Below are 21,515 nucleotides of genomic sequence, written 5' to 3' on the forward strand. Positions count from 1 at the left end.
TCTGATGAATGTAGATGCAAAAATCCTCAACAAAATATTGGCAAACAGAATTCAACAATATATAAAAAGGATCATACCTCATGATCAAGTGGGATTTATTCCAGGGATGAAAGATGGTTCAATATCCGCAAATCAATCAATGTGATACACCACATTAACAAAAGGATAAAATCACATGATCATCTCAATAGATGGAGAAAAAGCATTTGACAAAATTCAACAGCCATTCATGATAAAAAAAAAGAAAAAACTCTCATCAAAGTTGGTATAGAGGGAACATATCTTAACATAATAAAGGCCATTTATGACAAACCCATAGCTAACACCATATTCAATGGTGAAAAGCTGAAAGCTTTTTTTCTAAAATCAGGAACAAGACAAAGGATGCCCACTCTCAATCACTTCTATTTAACACAGTATTGGAAGTCCTAGCCAGAGCAATCATACAAGAATAAGAAATAAAAGGTATCCAGATTGGAAAGGAAGAAGTAAAACTGTCATTATTTGCAGATGACATGACACTACATATAGAAAAACCCTAAAGTCTTCTCTGAAAAACTATTAGAATAAGTGAATTCAGTAAAGTTGCAGTATACAAGGTTAATGCACAGAAATCTGTTGCTTTTCTATAAACTAATAATGAACCACCAGAAAGAGAAGGCAAGAAAATAATCTCGTTTAAAATTGCATCAAAAAGAATAAAATACCTAGGATTAACTTAACCAAGGAGTTGAAAGACTGAAAACCATAGAACACGGATGAAGGAAACTGAAGATGATACAAAGAAATGGAAAGATATCCCATGTTCGTGGATTAGAAGAAGTAATATTGTTAAAATCTGTACTACCCAAAGCAATCTACAGATTTAATGCCATCCCTATCAAAATACCTATGACATTTTTCACAAAACTAGAACAAATAATCCTAAAACTAATATGGAACCACAAAAGACCCTGAGTTGCCAAGGCAATCTTGAAAAAAAGAAAGCTGGGGTTAGCACGCTCCTTGACTTCGGACTATGCTACAAAGCTACAGTCATCAAAATAGCACAGTACTGGCACAAAAAGACATATACAGATCAATGGAGAAAAACAGAGAGCCCAGAAATAAACCCATGCACTTATGGTCAATTAATCTATGACAAAGGAGGCAAGACTATACAATGGAGAAAAGACAGTCTCTTTAATAAGTGGTGCTGGGATAACTGGACAGCTACATTTATTTTACAGAATAAAATTAGAACATTTTTTCATACCACCTACAAAAATAAACTTAAAATGGATTAAAGACCTAAATGTTAGACTGGAACCTATAAAACTCCAAGAAAACATAGAGAACATTCTTTGACACAAATCACAGCAATATTTTTTTGGATCTGTCTTCTAAGCCAAAGGAAACAAAATCAAAAATATACAAATGGCATCTAATTAAACTTAAAAGCTTTTCTACAGCAAAGGAAACCATCAACAAAACAAAAAGACAACCTACAAAATGGGAGAAAACATTTGCAAATGATATGACCAGTAAGGGGTTAATATCCAAAATATATAAGGAGCTCAAACAATTCAATATCAAAAAAAAAAAATACAGCCCAATTTAAAAATGGGCAGAACACATGAACATTTTTCCAAGGAAGACACACAGATGGCTAACAGCCACATGAAAAGATGCTCAACATCACTAATCCATCAGGAAAATGCAAAGCAAAACCATAATGTGATATCATCACCTCACACCTGTCAGAATGGCTACCATCAAACAGTCTATAAATAACAATGTCAGCAAGGATTTGGAGAAAAGGGAGCCCTTGTACACTATTGGTGGGAATGTAAACTGGTGCAGCCACTATGGAAAACAGTATGGAGATTCCTCAAAAAATTAAGAATAGAACTAACATATGATCCAGCTATCCCACTTCTGGTTATTTATCCAAAGAATATGAAAACAGTACTTGAAAAAGATATAGACACCTATGTTCATCATGGCATTATTTACAAGAGCCAAGATATGGAAACAACCTAAGTGTCCATCAACAGATGAATGGATAAAGAATATGTAGTGCGCGCGCGCACGCGCGCGCGCGCGCACACACACACACACACACACACACACACACACACACACAATGGAATATTACTCAGCCATTAAAATGAATGAAGTTCTGCCATTTACAACAACACGGATGGACCTAGAGAGTATTAGGTTTAGTGAAAAGAGTCAGACACAGAAAGACAAAACTCTGTTATCACTCATCTAAAAATTGAATCTAAAAATTGAAACGAATTAATATGACAAAACAGAAACAGACTCACAGATATAGAGAACAAACTAGTGGTTACCACTGGGGAGAGGGAGGAGGGGAGGGACAAGACAGGAGTAGAGGATTAAGAAGTACAAATTACAATGCATAAAATAAATAAGCTATAAGGATGTATTATACAGTACAGGGAAATACAGCCATTATTTATAATAACTTTAAATGGAATATAGGGAATTCCCTGGTGGTCCAGTGGTTGTTAGGACTCTACTTTCACTGCCAAGGGCATGGGTTCGATCCCTGGTCAGGGAACTAAGATCCTACAAGCCATGCAGTGCAGCCAAAAAAACCAGAGTATAATCTGTAACAATACTGAATCACTATGTTGTACATCTGAAACTAACATAATACTGTAAATCAACTATACTTTAACTTTAAAAAAAGACTATTAATTTCTTAAAGTAGGGAGCTGGACTAGGGACTAGGGATATGTAAAAGTAGGTAGAAGACTGCCATCTTTCAAGATATAAATATTACTTTGTTTAAAATAAAAATAGTACCAGGCCTCTTCATCCCATCTAAAAATGTGTGTTTTATTTTCAACAGTTATTTTTAACATGATATTTTAATTCTTTAAAGTATTTTTCACTTAAACTAAAAATACACTATAATGACATAAATATCAAAATATTATTAAATATATAGTTCTTTTATATACCTTTATAGACAAAATTACTCCTGACTACTGTGGAACAGTAATTCAAATTAAAAGCACAGAGTAAAATACTGACTGTAGTTTGCCATTTTATACATAAACATATATAATATTATATAAATTATATAAACCTATAAAATCTTTGTTATATAAATATAAATTTATATAAAATATAACATTTTATAATTACATTTATAAACGTTCATTATATGTTAAATACCTATAATCCCCACTGTGTAGAGGAAGATGGCTTTCTAGAACTATATTCAAAATTAATCTAGATCAGTTGACATTATACATGTCATCGAGCTATCTGTTTTAAACTAATGTGATGAAGATCATGTGTGCCTAAAAGGATTAGTACTATTGGAAATGAATCAAAAGGGAAAGAGTAACTGCAAAATAAAACCCCCAGTGTAGCCCACTTAAGTGGTACTGTGATAAATAGCATCCCAGTCGAACTGAGATGACTTCCAGAAAACATACTTTCAGCACAGCACATTTCAAAATGTTTAATGGCATATTCTTCCCACAAAGTGACCTTGGTTAATCAAGTATGTTTAACAATAACTTTACAGAGCTAAATCAGTGCTAGCACAAACCTTTCCATTTCCTTTTCTTCCTTATTTAAACAGACGTTCAGAGCTGCAAGGAAACAGAGATGAAGTCTATGCAATCCCCTCCTTTTACAGCAGAGGAAACAGAAGCCCAGAGCTGTTTCATACCCATTTCAGTGTTCTTTTCATACTACCTGTCCTACAGTTCTCTTCTCTATTCTGTCTATTCAAATCACCATCTATTCAAACACAGTAAAAAAAACTCATCTATTTTGAATTCTACTTTTAAAGTCAGTTAATGTGGAAAAATAGTAAGTAAACTGGAGTGGTATATATTACTGTCACTAAATCTCTCCTCATTCCAGGACTTAGCACCCATATTGTTCTTTTCCTAATTTGTAGTTCAAGACCTGATAGGTGAAGTAAAACCTAAAATCCTGCTACCTTTGCTAGATTCCCCCGTCAACTGATAGCACCAATCACTCAGCATTTTGTCTTCCTTTCAAATTCCCAATCCTTTACCACTGTCCAAAACTAATGTTCACCCAAAGACCATGACTTATATTTCTAGTAAGCAATCCAAATACAGATAAATTTTGTTGCTATGTCCAGTGTAGTAAAAGAGCAAAGGGCTTTGGAGTCAGATAAATTTGTGTTAAAATCCATGCACTCTCATTTAAGCTCTGAGAATTTAGGCAAGTTACCTAACCTTTCTGAGGCACATTTTTCTCCCCTGTAACTGTATCTCAGAGAATTGTGTTGTTAGACCAGATAAGCCTAGCATAAAGTGGAAGTGTTAAAAAAAATGTTACTCTCATCTTTCACACCATCCTAAACAAAGTTTCTACGTTGTATCAGTTCAAGTACTTTTACTTTAAAGGCTATTCTTATGTCTACTTCAGTAGATAGAAGAGAGTCATTAACCAGCTAGCATCTCGTAAGTAACAACCGGCCACATAAGTGACAGTAATGGATAAAGTGTGATAAAGCCTTGTGAATGACCAATAAAAGATAAAAAACTTTTTTTTTATCTTTAAAATTCTTTAAAAATTCTTCTCCACTTTCAAAAAACTCTTTTCTGTACTCTTAAACTCAAAAGCTTTTCTTAGGCCTTTGAAGTCAAATAATCAAATAAAAAGGGGTCAAAATATTCAGGGCAAATGGAACTTGACAGAGGATGAATACCCATATCCTGCTAGATTCAGTGATTTCTATAGGAAATTATTATGGATATATAATAACAGTGATCATCTGAACTTAGAGGGCACCTTTCTGGAAAGGAGTTCCCTGTACCTTTCTCTGTTCCTCTGGTCGCGCCACGCGGCTTGCGGGATCTTAGTTCCCTGAACAGGAATTGAACCTGGGGCCACGGCAGTGAAAGGGCCGAGTGCTAACCACTGGATCACCAGGGAACTCCCCTCTGTACTCTTTCTATTCTGTAATTTATCACCTATCATACAGCCGAAGTAGAGATTATGCTGCTATATGGAACAATTATCTAAATTAATAATGTGTGAAATCATAAAATAAAACTCACATTTGCTGAGCATTTTAGAGTATGACATAGTTTTCCAATTAACAATGAAGACAAGAATAGAATCCAGATGTCCTGATGTCCATTACAACAATATAGAAATAAACTGCAGTATTTTAACACTTTCATAAATTCAACATAATTATTTTATATTCTTCTTAATGACATTATACCAAGATAAATGAATGTTGTAACAAGTATAATATCTACTACTCATCAAGACCTGGATATAGGCCCTATGCTTTGCTAAATAATTTCCCACAATTTTCTATTAACTCCTTCTATATTCAAGTGCATTTTTATCATGGCCCATTCTCCTGTAAGATGATTTCCCTTTCCCTACTGCTAATTCTCCACCTGTGCTCTGCTGTGATCCCATTTTCCTCACATACTTTAGAACTTTGATCCATAAATTATATCCACTTTCTTATATTTCCAAACAGTCACTTTTTTTTTTTTTTTTTTTTGGCCGCACCGCACGACGTGCAGGATCTTAGTTCCCTGACCAGGGATGGAACCCGTGCCCCCTGCAGTGGAAGTGCAGAGTCTTAACCACTGGACCGCCAGGGAAGTCCCAAACAGTCACTTTTTGTATCATGATTTTCCTGACTCCTTCTGCCATTCTGGGAAATATTAAGCTCTCATTTCTCAACATTCCTAAAGCATTGTGTTCATACTGCTATTATGAATGAGGAGAGATGGTAGAAAAAGCAGTATGTCTGAAGCAAAGAGTCCTAGTTTTAAAGGTGGCTCTAGTACTTTCAAGCTGTGTGACCTTGGGCATACTCCTTGACCTCTCTGAGCCTCTAATTCTTGATCTGTCAAATAGTAAAAAATTAACCACCCATTCTACAAGACAGTAATGGGTATTAAATGAGAATGAATATAAAGCACACATAACTGGCTCTTAATACACTGTATTATAAATTGTTGTGGGATGGTCTGTTTGTCTACTCAGATCAGTAGTTCACAATGATTTTTTTAGCATTTTTGAAAAACTACAGGAAATCCAGATACCCCTCTCCCCACACACTGAAATCAGTGCCTCTGATTATAAACTCTATGAGGTCATACATTCCAATTTATGTATACTTGAATCTCCAGTACCTAGCCCAGAACCTTTCATATATTAGATGCTTAATATATGCTTGTTACAGTAAAGAGAATTTATTAGCTATAGATATTAAATAAAGAAATTGTTGGAAATAACTGGATAGTAGATATATTAGAATGGAACAAACTAAATTTCTTTTTTCAACAGTAAACATTATTTTACAAAATCACATTACTTGGGGTATTTTTCTAGCTAAATTCCAAGTATAATTTGATTAATTTACTATCTAGAAAAACTATACCTAAGTTTATAAGCCCCTTTCTTCTGAGGAGCTCAAGGATTTTTACAGACGTTACCTCAACAATCCTTAGAACATCCCTGAGGAAAATGGAGATGGAAAAAGAAAAAAAGATGGAATATGAATCCATAATCCATATGAAGCCATAAATTTATAAATTCTGCAAATTCCACTCAGCAAAAATTCCATGTAATTTTTCAGCTTATGCAATGGGGCATTTTGCCCCATTTTCTTTCTGAATCCACCTAAGTTACCTATTTAGTCATTATATCTGTATATGCTGGTCTGGAACAAAAGCATTTTTATTATTTACTTAAGCAAAATTTTGGGACTTCCCTGGTGGTCCAGTGATTAAGAATCCGCCTTCCAATGCAGAGGATGCAGGTTCAATCCCTGGTCAGGGAACTAAGATCCCACATGCCGTGGGGCAACTAAGCCCGCGTGCCACAACTAGAGAGCCCATGCGCCGCAGCTACTGAGCCTGCACACTCTGGAGCCCATGCACCACAATGAGAGAGCCCGCACACCACAACTAGAGAGCCTGTGCACTCTGGAGCCCACATGCCGCAACTACAGACCCTGCATGCTCTGGAGCCCATGTGCCACAACGAGAGAGAAGCCTGCATGCCGCAACAAAGAGCCCACCCGCCACAACGAAAGATCCCGTGTGCCGCAACTAAGACCCGACACAGCCTAAATAAATAAATAGGAAGGAAATTTTAAAAAAACAAGCAAAAATTTCAGAAAGTGTTATACACAGTAAGCAAAACATAGAACAACAAAAAAATGATGACTCTAATCCCCTAACAGAAAACTGACTGTTCAGGCTACTGACCATAGGTTTACTTCAGACTGCGAAATATTTAGGAATTAGACACATTATTTTCTCCAAATTTTAATAATCAGAGACTAACAGCCCAGTTTCAGCTTTAACTACTTTCTGCTCCCCATCATTTGGTTCTTTTGTTCTAGGACCCTATAGTAGCCCTTTTTGAATGCCCATCCAGGAACCATTCTCCACCTTTTCCTTATTAAGAGAATCCCACTTTTGTTGAGGCAACACTGGGCTCAGCCCCAGGGGATGAATCATGATTGATCTTAGCCAATCCTGGCAATCCTGTTCCCTGTTGTCAGTCATTGGTCTAAATTGGACCTGTGGTCTAGAACTGGCCAATAAGTTGAAAGAAGTTGCTGGGGATTCTTTCTTCCCTGATGAGAGGGCAGCAAGAGGAATAGGCTCTTTTGCCACCAACCAGTTTCTCTGCACTTGGGAAGTAGTCAGGTTGGACTTGATGCTTAAAGCTGTGCCACTATCTTGAGACCACGAGGGAAAGGCCAAGAGAACTTCAGTGATCCTGACTCTATACCCAGACATAACAGAGTCTCTATTTTCAGGTCTCTTGTTATATGAAATAAATGTTACTTTTGTCTAAGTAACTGAGGGCCAGATATGCTGTTCCTTGAATTTGAAGGCAACCGAATTAATACAGACAGACCAATAAATCAGGCAAGAAGGGAAGTAGAGGTTAATTACTGAGCACTTACTATTACATGTAATTTCATTTAATCTTCACAACAGCCCGATGAAAATTATCTTTTGATTCGTTTTTTATGAAAAAATAAAGCTTAATAAAGTTATATAGTTAAAAGTAACAAAGCTGAAGTTCAAATCCAGACCTGACACCAAACCTTACATTCTTTTTAAAAATACAAAATCCCATTTCCTCCTTGTTTACAGTTCTTGTTTAAAAAACAGACTAGTATATTGATGTGGTACTAGCTAACAGAATTTAGGGAGAGCTAAGGAATATCACCTATTCTTATAACCTTGTCACAAGGATCTATAGCCTTCAACTCTTTTTTGTATCAAAGTTATATGGGGGGGAAAGACAAAAATATATGTATATGTGTACCAAAAGCTCCAGAATGTCTAGTACAATGGCAAAAATCCTATAGCAAAAACTGGGATGGATTCTAAGTATAATATTCAATTACTCAAGAATTAAAAAATATAAATTCAATCACAAACATTTCTTAAATCAAAAGAATAACTTCCTTATCTCAAGCTATTCCATTAACCAAGTATCAATACAGAAACCAAAGTTACCACTTCCTCAGTTCTCATCTATTCATGAAAACTGATTCAGCTTAAATCTTCACAACAAAAAAAAATTATATACACACTAAGAATCAGCGAGGTCATTTTTCATTTGGAAATTTACTAGAATTGCATGTTCAAAAACTATTTATGATGTCATCTCAACGAGAAGTATGTTCACCTTATATTACCTTTATTAATTTCTAATTGAGCATTACAAAATGCACATGCCAGATTCCTGAGCTGATACACACAACTTACCTTCCCACATGCTCTGCAATGATGCCTCCTTTTGGTGAATGTAAATCTGGCTTCACATTTCATGCAATTTGGAGCCTGAGAATCTGGTACCCACACTGGAGCCACTTCACCCAGAGTGGTAAATGGCTTTCTAGCAGAAATTCCAAACTGACCAGCTCTGAGATCATTATCTGGGCTTTCTGGAGGTAATGCAACGCACTGTCTACTGGATATCCCAGACTCATAGCTTTCTAAATGTTCCCCATTTGTATCAGCAATAGAGATATTTCCCAAAGAGGCATTGCATACATTGGTTGCTGAGTTTTCCCCCGATTTTGCTTTCCCAAGAACATCATTTTTGTTTTTAATATTATTTCCATTGTTTGCAGGAAGGTCATTTTGTAAATGGTCTGATAATGGCTTTGGAATTTGAAGTTTAAGATTAGAAGGTTGCTTGGGTCTTGCACCACCAAAAGGAACACTGATAGATTGCAGGTTTGCTACTATCTTGGGTGAAGATTGCCCAAGCACTGATGGAACTTGGCTACAGAAATTGTGTAAGTAATTTTTCTTCATTAGGTCACCAGTGCTGTTTAAAAGTAGTCCACTCCCTTCTGTGGCTTCATTTCCTCTCTGTTCATAAATATTTGAGTAGCATTCTGACTTGCTCTCCTCTATTTCCTTTTCTTCTGTTACTGAATCTTCTTTGGAAGGTAAAGTCTTTGGAACAAAACAAACAACTGGGCTCTGCATTCCATAGGAATCACAACAATTAGATAGTGAATTTGCTGCTGGTGTATCCATAACAGTGGAGAAATCGCATCCTTCACTTTCATTCATGCAAGTTTGTTTTAAATCTAGACCTGCTTCTGCCATTCTATCACACTCTCCTCCACTATCATCATAAGTATCTTCAGGCTGATTCATGTGCAGAAACTTCTCATTTTCTTTATTTACTTGGCTGTCATTCATCTTGTTTGGTTTAGTCAATTTCCAATTAGTCATCTCCTGAGATTCAGAGAAATGCTCGGTCATATTAAGAAGTTCTGTAGTGCCAAGAATTTCTTCATGTTTACAACCTTCATTTTCATCAGCTCTAACTTCACCGGGCACAAGGCAATCTGAAAACTGTTCACAGTTATCATCCCTGCCAGACCCATTAGGCATGTCAGCTTTGAGAAGCAAAGGTAAACCAGACTGGATGGATTCTTCAGTTGTTCTTTCCTCTGCTGGCTCTTTTTTCATCAAAATCCCCTCACTCAAGTGGGAAAAGGAGTTTGGACTCCCTAGATCTGTCCTAGGAGAGCTGGTTTTGCCAGTGAGAACCTCATCTGGTGTAGAGTCCTCTTGCTTTACAGCAGGACCTTCATCTGTTCCCTGGGATGAGATTACTGAATCTGGTGTTAAACTTGTAATCACAGACATGGTGGGGTCTCTATCTATATTTTCATCATCCTGTAATTGTGAAGGGGAACAGACACTGGCTACATTATCAGATGAAGTAGTACATATGTATTTAACAGAATCCCCCTCTGCATTTGGTCTACTCAATGGATCCATTTGTTTCTCTGAGTTCATTTCTTTTTCAGTGGACCCATTTACACTTAAACTAAATTGATCAGTTTGTCTGTTTTCGTTATCCAGTGAACAGCTAAAAGCATCCATGAGGGATTGACTATTATAATTATTACAATCCTGCAAATCGCTTTGTAATGTCCTTTTGTCACAGTTATGCATGACGGCTACAACAAGAACGCTCTTCTCATCTGGCAGACAAGCTAGGTTTCCACATTTCTTCTCTCCCACTTCGACAGTACTGCATTGATCATCTTGATTACAGTTCCTCTTAATTAACTGGTCTTCTGCAACCGCATTTTCATCAATCCACATTGTGTTGATCTCTGGATTCAGACTACAGTCCTGTCCATTAGCACAATGGTCCTCTCCCTCTGTGTTAAGAGGAGCTGAATGAGCCAGGGAGAAGACTTTCAGTTGTGGCTGTGACTCAGAAACTGTAGGTTCATTCACACTGGCCAATGCAGGGCTAAATGACAGTCGGGGAGAAGGGGGATCTAGAATCTTATTCCACCTTGTATCCAATAAAATAGGAGAAACGGTTTCATCTGAAAAATAAATAATTATAATAAGTTTGCTGGTAACACTGATAAGGCTAGGACTAAGTTAATCAACTACATTTGCAAATATGCCCTGAAATTAAAATATTCCTAGGATATGTGAAAACAGAATATTCCTAGGGTATGAAGTTTCTAATTTTTAGCTAAGGATAAGAAAATACATTTAAGACTGTTCCCTGTATTATATATCACCAAATGGTAATATCTCAGAACATTCCAAACAACAAAAGAATTCTACCTCAATCTAGTTGACATAATTAAAGTGGCCCACAGGCTGTACTTTGGGGCTGGGGAGGGGAGGGCAATAATGGGGAAGGCCTTGGACTGGCCCAGCACAACATGGGGTAGGGGCTAATCTAAGGTGGAAAAAAAATCAGAACAGTGATGAGGATACAGTAATTGAGCGGGAAGGAAAACAAAGGAATTTTCTGTGGAGATGGCATGCTCTATAATCTACATCATGACTGAGACGTGGTTACATGGATATATCTCTTGGTCAAAACTGTACAGTTAAGATCTACACATTTTAATGTATAAATTTTATCTTCAAAAAATTGTAAAAAAATAACAATGAAGCAGGGAGTGAGGAGCAAATGAAGATATATAAATGAAAAATGGCAGCATGTCAATCACTGCTGAAGTTGGGTAATTGGTACACTAGAGTTTATTACACTATTCTATTTACTTTGTATATATTTGAAATTTGCCCACAATAATAAGTTAAAAAGTTTGTTACAGCATGTGAAATTCTGCTTATAACCATGTCACAATACGTTATTATTTAGGTTCATATTTACACTATTACCTGAGGAAATTTGGCAGAAAGTATCATTTGCCATATTAAAACAACCTTCTTATATTCTATCAATAAGCATAATCTCATTTAATGTTTCTGTTTATTTTTTAATAGATCATAACTATGATGGCATTTTCCCAAGTTATTGTGCTATGTGTGTGTCTAATTAGAGAAATAAGAAATTATGCACTTATTGCTTTTCCTGCTTTTTCCTATAGTAAATCTGATAATCACAGCCCTGAAATTATACAGACATGCTTTCCTCTCATAAATCTTTAAAGCTCCCTTAGCGCCTTGTTCATATCTCTATTAAAGCATTTATTACACTGCATTGCAATGGTTTATTTACCTGACTTTTTCAGGCAGAAACCACTTCTTTCCATCAATATAAATCCTTACTTTGCACAGCACCTGATATGTAGTAGGTAGCATATTCACGTAGCATATGTTTATTGTAGCACCATAAATATATGCTATGTGAGTATCTACCACTGTAAAAGCATTGGGCAGAATATGAGATTAAATGATAGCTCCAAGAAGTATATAATCTAGTTGGAAAAATAAGAAATAGATACAATACACATGAATCGCTAACTAGCAGTACAGAATAGCATAAGTATTCAAAAACTATTATGTAGTAGTAGAAAATAAATTGAGAGGACAAAGGTATTTTACAGGCTGAGGCAGCAAGCTTGAATTCATGGAAGCAGGAGGAAATGGGCTGGGCTTCAAAGACAATTTTACAAAAAGTTTGGAAAACAGGGCATTCGTAAGAGGGGGACAAGTAAAAGTACAGCCCCAAACACAACAATCTGAGAGAGCAATTAAGTAAATCAGTTTGGGCTCAAAAAAGAATTAGTGTAAGAAAGTAGTGAAAACAAGCTAGAAAGGTCAGATTGTAAAGGCCATAAAAAATCAGATTGTGTGGAGAATGGGCTTAATATGCCCTGAGTGTTAAATGTTAAATCCTGAGTTTACCAAATTTGGGCTAGCAGAGACTTGAGATTTGGTAACATGTATTTCCTTTAAAAAAAGAAATCGTATTTCCAAGCTGGTTCACGGAAATAAAAAAGAAACACTGCCTCTTACAAGAATATTTAATAATATTCAAACAGAAATGATCATGTATTAAAAATTTCATTATTCAACCAACTGGGTATAATGTTAATTATCTAATGTCATCACAGTTTGTGTGTGGTACATTTTTCATTTAAAGGAGGAAATTAACATGAAATGAGAAAACACTTTTAAAAAAATATATTTCGAAAGGTACCAGGTTAGAGGTGGTAGTTTTAATGCAACTAGTACTGAGATGTTTAAAAAATAGTTGAAAACAAATGAAGAGCATAGTTACAAACAAGCTGGCTTCTGAAATTATTCTGCTTTTAAAGGATTTATTTTGGTAAGCAAATGCTATATTTCAAACTAAAATGACAATTTTTACTGACTCAACAAAAATGTATTGCAAATCAACTATATACAAAATACCCTACTAGAATCTACAGAAGTCACAAAGAGACTGATATAAAGAACTAATAATTTTATTAATGAGAGTCAATGGTATTCTAGAAGAACAGTATTCACAGGATTAGGTGTAGCATTTGTGTAGATGACAAATAACTGTGATAGGGCCAAACCAAAGAAGGGATTGAGAAAATACTTGTATAAATGACTGAAACTAAGAGGACAATACACCTTCCACCTTGGTATGTATAAAGCCCACCTAGATCCCATAAAATCCAAAAAGATTCCGTTTCACCTTTACATGAATCAGGAGTTAGGCTAGGGTTACGGGTTAGCTTTGGGTCATCAATGGTAAAATGTAAGAGCAGGCCATTCCAGGTATCTTTCTTCTCCCTTTTTACCCCAATGAGCACATATCGTTTTAATGCTTGCTCTAGCATAGGCCCAAAACAACAAAATCAAAACTAATCTCTCTTCCCATCTGCTATCAAAGAACAACCTGAATCACTGGATATAGTAAAGGTTTGGAGACTACTACTAATACCATGGGCTTTAGATGGAAATATATCACTTTGTAAACTTGTTACATGCCATTTTCTGTTAGAAACCAAGAACACCAGGGAAGGAGGATAAGGTGAAAGACAGATATTTAATTATGGCTTACCCATTCTAGTCATACTGAAAGTTGAATTTAAGGAAAATTCCCTAAATGAAGTGAATCTTTAGCAGACATTTTTAGACTGGGCCTTGAGAATATATAATTTAATTAACCATTTGGTAGATACTTAAAAGTGTAAAGCTTTTAAAATTAGGTTTAAAATGGATCTTGCTTTATTGGTCAATCAATATGAAAGAAGCTATTTTTCTTAACTTGGGAGATACAATCACACATTCTAAAGCTTTTCCTGACCATAAATTGGATTCTAATCCTGCACTTATGAACAAACTAACTTGGGGAAGATGCTTAACCTTTCTGTGTCTCTATCTTCATCTGTAAAATGTAGGTAAGATTTACTTTCACGGGATTATTTTAAAGATTAAATGATATAATCCATGTGAATGATTTAGCATAGTATCTGGCACACAGTTAGTGCTAACAAAAATGTTAGTTCTTCCTCTGAATATTAATATATAATACTATCATTATTGAGGCATTGGACCTTCCTTTCTTTTTTTTAAGTACTGCATCCTCTTATAATCCCACATTTTCTATATCATAAATACATTCAAACAGAGTCACCAAGTAAATTCTCACCTTCGTTTTGTTCAAATTCATCTAACACCTTGTCCAGGTTGTAAGCTTCTGCTTGGAAGTAATTCTCCATCGGTGAGAAAACACCACTCAAGAGACTTGTTTAAATCTAGAAAATAGATCAAATTTGTATTACACTTTCAATTATTAAAATATAATTTATAGACATTACAACTGGTAAAACAGAAATACAAAGGATCTTAAGACTACAATGCGCAATTATATGCTAATAAATTGGACAACCTAGAATAAATGGATAAATTCCTAGACACATACACCCTACCAACAATGAATCATAAAAAAAAAGAAAATCTGAACAGACCAATTACTAATAAGGTGATTGGATCACTAATTAAAAACCATCCCATAATACGCTCTCTGATGCCAAACTATACTACAAAGCTACAGTAATCAAAATAGTATAGTACTCACACAAAAACAGACACATAGATCAATGGAACAGAATAGAGAGCCCAGAAATAAATCCACACTTGCATGGGCAATTAATCTATGACAAAGGGAATGGGGTAAAGACAGCCTGCTCAATAAATGGTGTTGGGAAAACTGGACAGCTACATGCAAAAAAAAAAAATCAAACCAGACTACTTTCTCACACCATATACAAAAATAAACTCAAAATGGATAAAAAGACTTGAATGTTAAGACCTGAAACCATAAAACTAGAAGAAAACACAGGCAATATGCTCTTTGACATCAGTCTTAGCAGTTTTGGGGGGGATATGTCTCTTCAGGCAAAGAGAAACAAAAGGAAAAATAAACAAATAGAACCACATCAAACTAAAAAGATTTTGCCCAGCAAAGAAAACTATCAACAAAGCAAAAAGGCTGCCTACTGAATGGGAGAAGATATTTGCAAATGATATATCCAACAAGGGATTAGTATCCAAAATATACAAAGAACTCATACAACTCAACATCAAAAAAAAAAAAAAAATTAAAAGTGGGCAGAGGATCTGAATAGACATTTTCCCAAAGAAGACATAAGATGGCCAACAGGCACATGAAAAGATGCTCAGCATCACCAATCATTGGGGAAATGTAAATCAAAACCACAAAGATATCATTACACCTGTCAGAATGGCTATCATCAAAAAGAAAACAAATAACAAGTGCTGGAGAGAATGCTGAGAAAAGAGAACCCTTGTGCACTACTGGTAAAAATGTAAATTGATTCAGCCACTACAGAAAACAGTATGAAGGTTCCTCAAAAAATTAAAAACATAACTACCATATAACCCAGCAATTCCTTTTCTAGGTATACAACCAAAGGAAAGAAAATCAATATCTGGAAGAGAGTCTGCACCTCCATGTTCACTGCAGCATTATTTACAACAGTTAAGACATGGAAACAACCGAAATACCCATCAAAAGATGAATGGATACAGAAAATGTGGTGTGTTTGTGCGTGCGTGTGTGCGTGCATGAGTGTGTATAAGATAGAATATCATTCAGCCATTAAAAGGAAGTCCTGTCATTTTCGACACCATGGATGGACCTTGAGGGCATTATGCTAAGTGAAATAAGTCAGACAGAGAAAGACAAATACCAGATGAACTCATTTATATGTGAATTCCAAAAAACCAAACTCACAGAAACAGAGAACAGATTCAGGGCTGCCAGAGGCAGGGTATAAGGGATGAAGGAAACAGGTGAAGGTGGTCAAAAGTTACAAACTTCCAATTATAAAATAAATAAGTTCTAGGGATATAATGTACAGCAATGGTAGGTATAGTTAACAATACTGCATCATATATCTGAAAGTAGCTAAGAGAGGTAATCTTAAAAGCTCTCATCAAAGGAAAAAAATGTGTAACTATGTGAGGTGATGGATGTTAAGTAAACTTATTGTGGTAATCATTTCACAATATACACATATATTAAATCATTATGTTGTGCAACTTAAACTAATACAATGTTATAAGATCTGACTTACATACATCATGAAATGATTACCACAATGAATTTTGTGAACATCCATCATCTCATATAGATACAAAATAAAAGAAAAAAATTTTATCCTTGTGTTGCAAACTCTTAGGATTTACTCACTTAACAACTTTCATATATAACATACAACAGCATTAATTATATTAATCATGTTGTATATTACATCCCTAGTACTTATTTATCTTATAACTGGAAGTTTCTACCTTTTGACCACCTTCATCTAATTCTCCCTCCTCCCACCCTATGCCTCTGATAACCACAAATTTGGTGTCTTTTTCTGTTTGTTTGTTTGTTGTTTTTGAAGTGTAACTGACCTACAACACTATGTTGGTTCCCAGTGTACAACATAGCAATTTACTATCAATATTTCTATAAATTACAAAATGATCACCATGGTCAACTTCTATTTATTAATTGGCTCCTGTTAGGTAATTTAAGTTTAGATAGACAAACAGGCTGCATAGTCTATGAATGGTTTTTCTTAAATCTGTCTTTTGTGTCTAATGACTTACAGTTCAAAAAACTTTCATATACATGCCATTTTTTTAATAAAGACTGCATATTTAGACTGTCCAATGCAAAGAAATGAATAAAATTTCTCACAACACACAATCTAGCACATTTAATATACACCTACAATAGCTAGCATTTCATGGTCATTATATGTAAAATATTAGTAAACAAACAATCAGACCAACATATTTATAGTGCATCTACTGTATGCAGGGTACTGGGATCAACTGAAGTCTCAGATATCATCCCGAACATCAAGAATCTTAACATTTACTTAATGGTAAACAATGCTAAATAAGAAAATTTAAATAATAATAAATGATTTTAATAACAACACAGCACAAGAGACACAGGTACTACGTGATTAATCTGTCAGATAAAATTAACAGATAAGGGTACCTGAATAAGTACTGTAAAAGTTCAAGAAATGGGAACTTCCCTGGTGGTCCAGTGGCTAAGACTCCACACTCCCAATGCAGGGGGCCCGGGTTCGATCCTCGGTCAGGGAACTAGATCCCACATGCCACAACTAAGAGTCTGCATGCCACAACTAAAGATCCCTCGTGCCACAACTAAGACCCGCGCAGCCAAATAAATAAATAAAATAAATATTTTAAAAGTTCAAGAAATGGACCAGATCACGAGTCTGGATGGTCAAGAAAGGCATTATTTATGGATTTGAGCTGAGTCTGGAAGGACAGACAAAATTTTAACAGATATCCCAGATAGGAAGATGCAGAAGTGAAATTTCAAACAGGGAGAGACATGCAAGGAGTGATCTAGGAATGGGCAATTATTGAGGGATCAGTGAAATTGGAGCAAGGATTTATTTACATGGGTAACAGCAGGACACAGCTGGAAACGCAGGCAGGCATCATATTATGGAAGCCCTGGAATGCCAGTCTGAGAAGGATATTGTTTATACTTTAAGCAATGGAAAGAACTGTAGCATAATGAATAAGAACATGAACTCTAGCACTCGACTGTCCAAGTTCTAATCCTAGTTCCTAATTCACTTACTAACTATATGACTTTGGGGAAGTTAATCAATTTACCTGAGACTTAATTTTCGTCTATAAAACGGAGTAATAATAGTACATACCGAAAGATTAAATAAATTGACATAGGTAACACATTTAAAACACTGCCTGGCACATGATAAGTGCTTCATAAGCAATTATTTAAGTTTTTAAGCCTTGGAGTTGATCATTTTATTATAAAATAAATAACCTAACAACAGTGATTACACAGGCTAGTTTTCAGCCCCATCCTCCCTTCCACTCATATTTATTGAGCACCTATTATGTGCAGACACTATGCTTGGTGCTGGAACACTACTTGAATATACATTTCTTCAATGTACCATGCCCTTTTCCTCTTCCAGACCTTTTATCTGTCTCCAATACACCCCCTCCTTGCCAAAATAACTCTGCATCTTTTAGCTCTTAGCTCAAATATTACTTTCACAAGAAGTCTTCCCTGAACCCCTAAAAAAGGTGATCTTCCCTTATAATCTCTCACAGCACCTCCACTTTTCCCTTTATAATAATTATCACAATCTATAAACATACATTGGTGTGATTATTTGATTAATGTCAATCTCTCCCACCAGACTGTAGACACCACAAAGACACCCACTAGACTGTGTTCACCATGTGATTGCCACAGAACCTGATGTGGTACCTATTCAATAAACACCTGTGGAATGAATAAACGAACAGTATAAACAGCCACTCAAGAAGTTGTGTTAAACTTCAATTATAATTATTGATTCAGGCAAGCATCAAAAACAGATGCCTTTAGGTAAACAGTTAGTGGGGAAGAAAATATTCACAATGCCTCAAAATATCATTTCACAGATGACTTATTAATTCCAAAGGAGAAAATGTATGTTTACAGTGAAAAGATGCAGTAATCACTACCTTAACCAAATGATCAAGCTTAGCATCACTAAAAGTTTAACAAGCTGACAATATGTATCTCCTGATGTGATGCAATAAGTTTAAAACATCACCTACAGGTATTCTTCTCCAAATTGTTTAATCTGAACTGAATCATGAACAATTAGACAAATCTAGAATGTGAGGCATTCTGTAAGACAGCTGTCCTGGACTCTTCAAAAAATTCGGTGTTATGAAAAACAAGATCATTCTGAATTGAGAGAGACTAAAGAGATTAAACAACCAAATGCTATGCATGAACACTAACTGCATCCTAGATCAAGAAAAATACACAAATAGGGACTCCCTGGCGGCGCAGTGGTTAAGAATCCACCTGCCAGTGCAGGGGACATGGGTTTGAGCCCTGGTCCAGGAAGACCCCACATGCCGCGGAGCAACTAAGCCCATGCGCCACAACTACTGAGCCTGTGCTCTAGAGCCCGCGAGCCACAACTGCTGAGCCCGCACACCTAGAGTGCGTGCTCCGCAACAAGAGAAGCCACCACAATGAGAAGCCCGTGCACCACAACGAAGAGTTGCCCCTGCTCGCCGCAACTAGAGAAAGCCCGAGCGCAGCAACGAAGACCCAGTGCAGCCAAAAATAAACAAATTAATTAAAAAAAAAAAAGACAATACACAAATACCCATACACAGCAAAAAAAAAAGACATTTAAGGGATAATCAGGGGAATTTGGACTATACATTAGTATTACAATGAATTAATAATCATTTTTTTGGATGTGATAATGGTATTTAAAATTTTGTATGCGAATGTCCTTACTCGTAGGAGATGCCTGCTGAACTATTTAGGGAAGAAGTGTTATGTTATCCGTAACTAAGTTTCAAATAATAACTTTCAAATAATTCAGGAAAAAAGTATGTGAGTGTGAGTGAGTGGCGAGGGTGGAGGAGGAGAGGAGAGAGGTGTTCGAGAAAGAGACAAAATGGTAAAAATTGATGAATCTGGTGAAGGATATATGGGTCTTCACTGTACTATTCTTTCAACTTTTCTATAGACTTGAAATTTTTTAAAAGAAAAGGTGAAAAGTGTACTGAGCTTGTGGTGGGAAGCATTCCTTCCCACTTTGAATATAGAAATTCTAGACAAAATAGATTATTTTTAAAGAGTTTATACAGTGAAATTCAAAAACAAGAAAGAGAAATATGCCATTAACCAAGAAGAAATCAAGCCACAGCGATGAGTGAGAACTGAAGTGTGGCAGTTCACAGAGGTTACAGAACTAGACAGCAACCTTCAGACCTGGGATTTGAAAGCTAGCAGGTAGGATGGGAATTATGTGCTATAAACTTCTAGAAGTTTCTGCATTAGAGAGTGCCAGACTGGGCTCTCTGCATAAAGTCAGGAGCTGGAGAAAAAACTGCCCCAAGTGGCCCCAAGACTCAGCAATGGTGCAGGATGGAATAGTGTGCCAATAAAATCAACTTTCAGAAATCAGAATTCCTAGCCTGTTCCTCCCTCAGGATTGGTAATGAAACTAATTCTTCCCATTCATGAACATAACATGGTTTATCTCTACACTTGCTCAGCTCTTCTCTTCCTGTGACTTGCAATAATGTTTTTAATTTTAAGAAGTCATTAAATATGGGACAGTGGGGAGAGAAGAGTGCATGTGACTGTAAAGGAGTAGCACAAGGGATATATCCGTGGTGACAGAATCGTGCTGTATCTTAAATTGCAATGGTGGTTACATAAATCTACCTGTGATAAATGGGAGAGAACTACATACACTCATGAATATGCTCACAGCAGCATTATTCATAACAGCTAAAAGGTAGAAACAACCCAAATATCTATCAACTGATGAATGGACAAATAAAATATTAATTTCCTGGGTTTTATATTTTCTCGAGTTATGTAAGATGTAACGAATGAGAAAAACTGTGTAAATGAAACTTTCTACAGTATTTTTGCAACTTCCTGTGAGTCTATATTTACTTCAAAATAAAAAGTTGAAAAAATTAAAATAAAAGGGAAAAATTATTAAAAATTCAATAAACAGGGAGCAGATGAAGAGGGCATCTGTGTAAGGGGGGAGACAGAGCCCAAGTGTGGTGAAGCAGATGTCCTTGCATAGCGGTGGCCCGGCATAATGTGTCAGAGCCCCAGGGGGAAGGAAACTGCCTACACAGGACAGCCCAGTGTGGGGTGTTAGAGCCCAAGAGAGGTGAGGAAGGCATCCACATGAAGGGGATGGTCTGGCAGACAGAGAGCACAAGTGGGTAAGACAGCTTCATATGCAGGAGGGGTGAGGAGGAGATATAAGAGGGCAGTCCAGGGTGGCGGGTCAGAGCCTGAGCAGGATTAGAAGGACCAAGGGGAGAAAAGAGTGATAGGACATAGGTTACATGTAGAAAGATGGATCAAATAAGTGACTACATGAAGGGCAATGGGAGCAAGGTTTCTCACTGTTGGAGAAGGGGTTAAAATGCAGAAAAAGAGAAAACTGGAAAGAACCCTGCAGTGTTGGTTTGGAATCTGGGGTATCAGTTTGAACTCATGGACTTCAATAAACATACTTATAGCAATAAACATAGTTTTGTGTTCAATGAACATAGCAATAAACATATTATAAATGTAAAAGTGTGTGTGTATACACATATATTCTCTAGTGCTATACACAAAGAATCTTGGAGCAGCAAATCCTCAGCTCAATTCCATGTAGCAATGAGCAT

At 36.1% G+C, this 21,515-nt stretch overlaps 1 protein-coding gene across 4 annotated transcripts in view; it reads right to left on the reverse strand.

The window, feature by feature from the left end:
* Window positions 1-21,515, reverse strand: part of ZFYVE9 (zinc finger FYVE-type containing 9) — a 185,743-nt gene that overhangs the window by 109,324 nt on the left and 54,904 nt on the right. For all 4 annotated transcript variants that reach the window (XM_061184220.1, XM_061184219.1, XM_061184218.1 and 1 more), the window contains exons 3-4: window positions 14,404-14,509; window positions 8,775-10,876 (exon numbers count right to left, since the gene is read on the reverse strand). In XM_061184220.1, coding sequence (XP_061040203.1) covers window positions 8,775-10,876; window positions 14,404-14,473 — 2,172 coding nt within the window. In that variant the 5' untranslated portion in view covers window positions 14,474-14,509. The remainder of the gene's footprint in view (window positions 1-8,774; window positions 10,877-14,403; window positions 14,510-21,515) is intronic.

Source organism: Eubalaena glacialis, chromosome 3 (assembly GCF_028564815.1).
Source record: "Eubalaena glacialis isolate mEubGla1 chromosome 3, mEubGla1.1.hap2.+ XY, whole genome shotgun sequence".
Taxonomy (NCBI): domain Eukaryota; kingdom Metazoa; phylum Chordata; class Mammalia; order Artiodactyla; family Balaenidae; genus Eubalaena; species Eubalaena glacialis.